Source organism: Penaeus vannamei, chromosome 17 (genome assembly GCF_042767895.1).
Source record: "Penaeus vannamei isolate JL-2024 chromosome 17, ASM4276789v1, whole genome shotgun sequence".
NCBI classification, from domain to species: domain Eukaryota; kingdom Metazoa; phylum Arthropoda; class Malacostraca; order Decapoda; family Penaeidae; genus Penaeus; species Penaeus vannamei.
Window position 1 is genome coordinate 32,642,655 of NC_091565.1, and position 8,392 is coordinate 32,651,046.

The window sequence follows — 8,392 nt, forward strand, 5'->3', positions numbered from 1 at the left end:
AGGGGTTGGCAGCATGTGGTGGGAGAGGGAGAGAGAGGGGGGTATGTCGAGGGTAGAGTAGGTGGAGGGGTACAAGTAGGGGAGGAGGAAGGGTTGTATATTAGGGGCCAGGGGTGGGGTGGGGGAGATAATAGGGTTGTGGATATCAGGGAGAGGAGTGGTATGAGTGGAATTAAGAGGAGATGCAACAGAAGGTTTGTTGGTGTATGTCAGAGGAGTGTATGGGAGGAGGGGAGAGGAAGGGGTAGAAAGAGGGGGAGGGGTTGGTTAGAGCATATGGGGGAGGGAGGGAGGGAGGGACCAAGGGGGAGGAAGTGGGGAAGTAATGGGGTTATTGGGGTATGGGGAGTTACTAGGGAGGGGGAGGGGTGGTTAGCGCATCTCGGGGAAGGGGTATTAGGAGAGGGGATGGGGGTGGAGGGGGGGGATTCTAGTATATATGGTAAAGGGAAAAGAGGTTTAAAAAATTGAGAAAAAATATACGTATGATAAAAAAGGAAAAATATAAAGGGAGAAAAAAATATCATTTCGACTGACATTAGCGCAAGAGCAATGCAATAAATATAGTTAAATTTTAACGAGAAAAATGAGGCGATAATGCTCAGCGGAATGAATCTTAATGAAAAGTTATGATGCATCTCATCTACCCAAGTTAATATTTTTCATCTTTACTCATCTCAAAACAGGCATAAAGTTAGGCTAAGTTACACGAAGATGTACGCCTTAAAAGACACAGCAGATTATGAATAAGCAAACCTGGAGAATAACCATACACAAATAACCACGTAATATAACCCACTAATTTCACTGGTATACACTTTCCACTTACACAATACACTCCGATGTGCGTGCGTGTCTGACTGTAAACAATAGAGAGAGTGGCGTATTTTCAATCCCGTGTGTCTAAATGCGTTTGTCTAAGCACCTTCTGCAAACGAATCTATCACCTTTCCCCCTTCACTGCCCAATAAACTGAAGCTCAAGCCATCAAAATCGACTGATAAACATTGATTAACGATATCCTTATTCCCTCTTGCATGTCCAAATATGCATGAGAGTTCGACAGGCGCGTGGCTTGGTGTTGGGAAAGAACATGCAAGTTTTTGCGTCCTCGTTTTTGTGCACGGTAGAGGAGGACAAGGGAGGAAGTGAAATGGTGCTAGTTCGTAATCATACTATGTAATTATTTTTACGAAATTTGGATGTGTAGTTATGTGAAGTAGCAAAATTGGGTTCAAATTGAGGCATCAGACTTATTTCAAGGACGTGTCACATGCGTTATAATAATGCATTATGAAATTAAGATTCATTGTTGTTATGAAAACAATATCTAAGTATAATTTAGTAATATATTATAATGCTAACTTTCATACGCGTTGAGACTCACTTTACTCATAGCAGTTATTGTATCCACAATTTCGAAATACTATTCATTTGCTGATAAAGGTTTTAAAATATTTAAAGTTTATAAACCCTCTATAACACTAATTTAACACTCGGTATTAACCACTCATGTCTAGAGAGCACGTACCACTTATGTTAAGAACCACTGGGAAGTTACTTAAAATACCTGTTAACACAAAAGGCTCTCTTGTCTGTTATTTACCCATTTATCACTTTCTTACTTACTTACTCCACACACGTTTGAAATATACGGCATGGAAGAAAAGAAAAGTATAAACATATATTTCTACTCCTGAACTTGACACAACATAGAATTCATACACAACAGCACTTTATTTCGAAATTGTGGACACAACAACAGCATCGGATTCCGCGCGCAAGAAAATAAGAGACTCCATGCAGGACTACGTACGCCAACCGTCATTACTTGAGGCTCCACGGACATGGCGGTGCCGTTGGTGTCTTTAGCTGCGTCCACCTTGTTGGTCGGGGTGAAGAGTCGACTCGACATCCACGTCTGACGTCCTGGCGAGCTCCGTCGTCTCCCTCGCAGGCACTGGCTTGGCTCTACCGATCGGGTCGACCCACGTTCGGCGGGGCGAGAACTTTTTTTTTTGGTCTTCACTCCGTTTAGCACTTAGTTTCGAACGGCGAACGAATCATAAAGGGTTGGGGAGAGGGTGTGTTTAGCGGGTTAAAGGGTGAGGCAGAACGTATTAAATCTCGGAGGTAAATTAAAAAGGGGTTAGCAGGTAAAGGGAGCGAGGGTAAGGGAGGGGAGCGAGCGAGCGCGGTGTGTCCCCTCTGGCGTCCGGGCGACCAATGAGCTCGCTTGTAAACTTCACTCGCGAGTCCACAGGTGCGCTGAGAGCTGCGAAGGGGCCCGCGCCGTGTCGCCGACCAGGCACTGCCGCGCTGCACGAATTCGGGATGTGGGGCTGAAATGCTTAAAATATTCTGCTACTTTTTATACTGCAAACCCTGGATCTCGGAATATACACACCTAAGGCACAGCATCTGTGAGAGGTCGTGTACAATCTGAAGTACTTGTTTGCGTTTCAAAATCAGTCCTTTAGAAAAGAAGAAAAATAAATACTTTTCCAGCATACGTTTGAAGAAAATTAACAGTGTTATCTATTAACTTCAGTTCCCTCTTGTACAAACCAATTTATGTTCCTACGCCCGATTTAGTCGGAAATCTAACCGGAAGTGGTTTATAAATATATCCATCCTTCAACTTTCACTACTTACCTCCTAATCTAACAGTCTTGACGGTTACCAAAACCGTTGTCAACGTTCATTATCTTAAAAAAAAAGAGAAAAAAAATTAATTCCCCCACCAAAAAGAAATTCCAGACGTGATACAATGAGTTAGCGTTTCTTGTGAAGGTCAGACCATTTCCAGGTGAAAAAGAACGGTTATTTCAGAGCTCCTTCCACCCAATAGGGCTCTGATCACAGGCAAAAACCATCTTACGGGAAGGGAGAACGTATTTCAATGGAAAAATATAATGTAGGCCTACTCTAAAAAGATCAAAGAAAAGAAAACAAAAATAAAAATGACACCAAAGTGGAATTTTTCAACTAGAAAATAAAGTGAAAAAACTACCATTGACTATCTTAAGTATATTTAAGAAATATATAGAATACTGCATTTTTTTCTAGTGCAATACATGTTATACAGCTATTATCTAATAGCTATCATAAAAGGTGAGTTCACAATCTTTATATACTAGCCAAAGACGCTGAAACAATAGAAAACAAAAACAAAAACAAAAAACAGGCTAGACACTTTCAATCAATAATAAAAATAGAAAATAAAATTATTATTATTTTTTGTTTTACTTGACATGATAAACCTAGTTTCAATCTCGATCAAATATTTCTTTCCATCATAACATTACAACCGATCAATGAAAGAAAAATCTCTGCGAATTCTGACTACTCAACTCGAATCATAACTGGAATTTCTTACAATTTTCCATTACTATCATCATCACCATTATCATCATTATTATTACTATCATTACTCGATACAATGAAATTAAGGCATTCTTTAATTGACCTGATTATCTGCCAATGACACTACCTTTCCAGCAAAGATGATTACTAGACAAAATCTGTCAATTTTATAACGTAGACATGCAAGAGAAACGAAAAACAACCGCGAGAAAAAGTTATATTTCATGTTATAGGATACTGTTGATTTTGAAAGTTATGTTATGTTATAATGAGGTTATTGTATTGTAATGATGATGATTGTGTAATCATGATGAGAGGTCGATTCCTGGTGTCACTGTTGTTGTGATAATCGGTGCTGTATCGTATAATGATAATAATAGTAATCATAATGATAATTATAATGATGATGATATCAAATATAACAATTATGATAATGATGATGGTAGAAATGATAATGATAATAATAATGATAATAAAAATAATAATGATAAAATTGATGATAATAAAAATTATAACAATAATGATAATAATGTCAATATTAATAATAATAACATTAGTAATAATGATAATAATGACAGTAATAGAATAGTGATAATGACAACAACAACAATAATGATAATAAGAAGAATTATAATAATAATGATAATAATGATAATAATAACAATAATAATAATAATAATAATAATAATAATAATAATAATAATAATAATAATAATAATAATAATAATAATAATAATAATAATAATAATAACAACAACAATGATGATAATAATAATGATGGCAATAACAAAAATAGTGATGATATGTAAATAGTAATAATAATAATGATGATAATAGTGATAATTATATTGATAACTATACTTATGATAATGACAATAAAATTGATAATGGCAATAATAATGGAAATTATAATAATAACAATAATGATAGCAATAACAATAAAACCAATCGAATGAAGCATGTGACTTGTTTAATTAGTAGATTCACTCAAGAAAATCAGCAAACTCAAAAGTTAATATAATTTAAACTCAAAAGTTCACTTGTCTGTCAGAAATTGCAATTTACGTGTTCAAGCAGAACATGCAAACGCAACACACAGAGGTAAATAAAGATTAAAAAAAATAAAAAAATAAAAAAACCTCCATGTCACGCTATCACACTTGCAAAATTAGAAGTCATGCTAAGCGCCAGTTTGGACTAGTTTTGGGCGTTCTTGTCGAAGGGAGAACGAGGGAATTGGTGAGCGTATGGTCATTGCCTTGTTTCCTTCTTGGTAGGACCTGCGTTTGCTCTGTGTGTGCGTGTGTGTGCGTGTGTGTGTGTGTGTGCGTGTGTGTGTGTGTGTGTGTGTGTGTGTGTGTGTGTGTGTGTGTGTGTGTGTGTGCGTGCGTGCGTGTGTGTGTGCGTTCGTGTGTGTGTGTGTGTGTGCGCGCGCGCGTTCGTGTGTGTTTGTGTGTATGTGTGTATGTGTGTGTGTGTGTGTGTGTGTGTGTGTGTGTGCGTCGTGCGTGCGTCGTGCGTGCGTGCGTCGTGCGTGCGTGCGTGCGTGCGTGCGTGCGTCGTGCGTGCGTGCGTGCGTCGTGCGTGCGTGCGTGCGTCGTGCGTGCGTGCGTGCGTCGTGCGTGCGTGCGTGCGTGCGTACGGACGTGCGTGTGTTTAGGTACAACATACCATAATTAACGTACACGCGTATTATACGAATATACATCCGTTTGTCATTTGTCAGCCGTCAGACGCTGGATGCAAGGTTTCCAATCCGAAATTCAACGCTTCTTCTTTGTATAGATGCAACTATAGAATATCAAAACAAACGTTATTTACTTTTTTATTTTCAGTCACGGAAATACTTTACTATTTAGCTGAGAGAGTCCTTTAAATACTCGATCAATTAATAATCATGATTATTATTAACTGATAATAAATTGATGATTAATATTATCTTCATTAGTCTATAGCGAAGAAGAACAGCAACAAAAATTAAGCTCAGATGAAATTCTATAAACAATTCTATAGAGCAGAACAACAACAACAAAAATACCAACACCAATAACAACAACAACAGGAACAGCAACAAAAACGACAACAATAATAACAATAACAACAAAAACACCAATAACAACGACAACAACAATGACAATTACAACAACAGCAAAACAACAACAATAACAACGGCAACAAGAGCAACAACAACAACAATAATAACAACGAATACAACAACCACAATACAATTCAGAAGAAATGTAAAAAAAAATATAGAACACATACGAAGACACGAGACAAAAGCCAACAGTATAGACCAAATCGGCGACGTCAAAAAAAAAAAAAAAAAAAAAAAAAAAAAAAAAAAAAACACACGAAAGAAAACGAAAAAAAAAACGAAAAAAAAAAAAACACGAAAAGAAAACGAGTCAATTACGATGACTAATCCTTGATACGGTCGAGTCATCAAAGGGTTAAGGTGCTGGAGTAACTACGAGTCCAAGTTCCTTTCTTTTTCTTTTTTACTTTTTCTTTCTTTCTTTCTTTCTCTCTTTCTTTCTTTTTCTTTTTCTTTTTCTTTCTTTCTTTCTCTCTCTCTTTTTCTTTCTCTCTCTCTCTCTCTCTCTCTCTCTCTCTCTCTCTCTCTCTCTCTTTCTCTCACTCTCTCTCTCTTTCTCTTTCTCTCTCTCTTTCTCTTTCTCTCTCTCTCTCTCTCTCTCTCTCTCTCTCTCTCTCTCTCTCTCTCTCTGTCTCTCTCTCTCTCTCTCTCTCTCTCTCTCTATCTTTCTTTCTCTCTCTCTCTCTCTATCTTTCTTTCTCTCCCTCTCTCTATCTTTCTTTCTCTCTCTCTCTGTGTGTGTGTGTGTGTGTGTGTGTGTGTGTGTGTGTGTGTGTGTGTGTGTGTCTGCGTTACTCAGTGAATGTATTTCTCACTTTCTCTCTCTCTCTGGGCGACTGAATAAGGCAGATATATAGATAGATAGACTGGACGAGAGAGGGAGATTGAGTAGAAGAGAGAAAAAAAGGAACTTGGAATTTCTCTCTCTCTCTCTCTCTCTGTCTATCTCTCTCTCTATCTCTCTCTCTCTCTCTCTCTCTCTCTCTCTCTCTCTCTCTCTCTCTCTCTCTCTCTCTCTCTCTCTCTCTCTCTCTCTCTCTCTCTCTCTCTCTCTCTCTCTCTCTCTCTCTCTCTCTCTCTCTCTCTCTCTCTCTCTCTCTCTCTCTCTCTCTCTTATTTTCTCACAATCTCCATTTCACGTTAATTTCACCCAAAGACGTTCTACTTGTTCTCTCGCTCCTTCCCCTCACGACCCCCCTCTCCCCCCCCCCTCCCCTCTCACTCAAATGTCCGAGTCAAGACAATTGAGCAAAATCATTGTCCTATTAACTCCTGTCGACATGTTGTAAATACAGCTTCGGTAAATTTTGGTTCCAGCGCCATTTTCAACTTTCATCCACCTCCCCGCCTTCCCTCTCCTGCCCCTTTCTCCTTCTCTCCTTCTCTTCTTTTCGTTCTCCATTCCCTCCTTCCTTATCCCTTTTCTATTCCTTTTGTATCCCTCTTCCTTAACCTTTCTTCTCTCTTTTCCACTCCCTTCCTCTTCCTTCCCCTTCTTCCGGTCCTTACCTCTCCTTTCCTTACACTTCCCCTCCCTCCCTTCCTTCCCCATTCCCTCCCACCTCACCTTCCATCTCTCTCCCCCACTTTTTCCCTCCTTCCCCTCCCTCCCCGCTTTTCCCTCTTTCCCTCTCCCTTTCCCGCCTTCTCAGTCCCTCCCTACCTTCCCACTGTTTTTCCCTCCCCACTTCCTTTCTCCCTTCCCACTCCCCTTCCCCACCTTCCCACTCCCTTTTCCATCCCCCTTACTCCCCTCTCTCCTAACCCCCATCTCCCATCTCCCTTCCCACTCCCTCCCCGCCGGTGCCGTCTCCGCTCCCTCGCCCCTTCACAGCCCGCATTGATCTCCTCACCGCCAGCACAGGTGAGGGTCTCGCGGCGTAATCAATAGAGGTGTCCGAGCACTCACACAGTCGCGACATCCCCTCTCACCTGGTCCCCTTACCTGACCCCAAGGCGGGAAAGGGGAAAGGAAGAGAGGGGAAGAAAGGGGGAGAAGGGGAGGGTGGATGGAAGAGAAGGGAGAAAGGGGAAAGGAGGAAGGGGGAAAGAGAAAGGAGAACAGTGGGAAGAGAGGAAGGGGGAAAGATACAAGAAGGAAAAATGGAAGGGGAAAAGGGGGGAAAAGGCAAAGAGGGAAAGAGAAAGGGAGATGGGGGATGTGACACAAGGGAAAAAAGGGTTTGGTAAAACAGCAATGGAAAATTGGAGAAGGGTGAAGGGGAGAACAACCAAGGGGAAGAGGAAAGGAGAGAACGGCTAATGGGAAGGGGAAGGGGAGAACTGACAAGGGGAAGGGGAGAAGAGCCAAAGGGAAGGGGGAAGGAGAGAACGGCTAATGGGAAGGGGGAAGGGGAGAACTGACAAGGGGAAGGGAGGGAAGAGCCAAGGGGAAGGGGGAAGGGGAGAACTGCCAAGGGGAAGAGGGAAGGGGAGAACTGCCAAGGGGAAGGAGGAAGGGGAGAACTGCCAAGGGGAAGGGGGAAGGAGAGAACGGCTAAGGGAAGGGGGAAGGGGAGAACAGCCAAGGGGAAGGGGAGAACTGCTAAGGGGAAGGGGAGAACAGCCATGGGGAAGGGGGAAGGGGAGAACTATCAAGGGGAAGAGGGAAGGAGAGAACGGCTAAGGGGAAGGGGGAAGGGGGAAGGGGAGAACTATCAAGGGGAAGAGGGAAGGAGAGAACGGCTAAGGGGAAGGGGGAAGGGGAGAACTGCCAAGGGGAAGGGGGAAGGGGTAAGGGGAGAACTGCCAAGGGGAAGGGGGAAGGGGTAAGGGGAGAACTGCCAAGGGGAAGGGGAAAGGGGGAAGGAGAGAACGGCTAAGGGGAAGGGGGAAGGGGAGAACTGCCAAGGGGAAGGGGAAGGGGAGAACTGCCAAGGGGAAGGGGAGGGGAAGGGGAGAACTGCCAAGGGGAAGGGGGAAGGGGGG

At 41.9% G+C, this 8,392-nt stretch overlaps 1 protein-coding gene across 5 annotated transcripts in view; it reads right to left on the reverse strand.

Moving 5' to 3' along the window:
- The window catches only part of LOC113814291 (ninjurin-1), a 32,420-nt gene extending 30,177 nt beyond the window's left edge, over positions 1–2,243 (reverse strand). For 4 of the 5 annotated variants that reach the window (XR_003476451.2, XM_027366335.2, XM_027366337.2 and 1 more), the window contains exon 1: positions 1,817–2,243. Coding sequence is in view for 4 of the 5 variants with exons in the window: in XM_027366335.2 (XP_027222136.2) it covers positions 1,817–1,915 (99 nt within the window). In the remaining variant the exon portion in view is untranslated. The remainder of the gene's footprint in view (positions 1–1,816) is intronic. The other variant, XM_070132261.1, reaches the window with a different exon arrangement.
- Between the last annotated feature and the right edge of the window lie 6,149 nt (positions 2,244–8,392).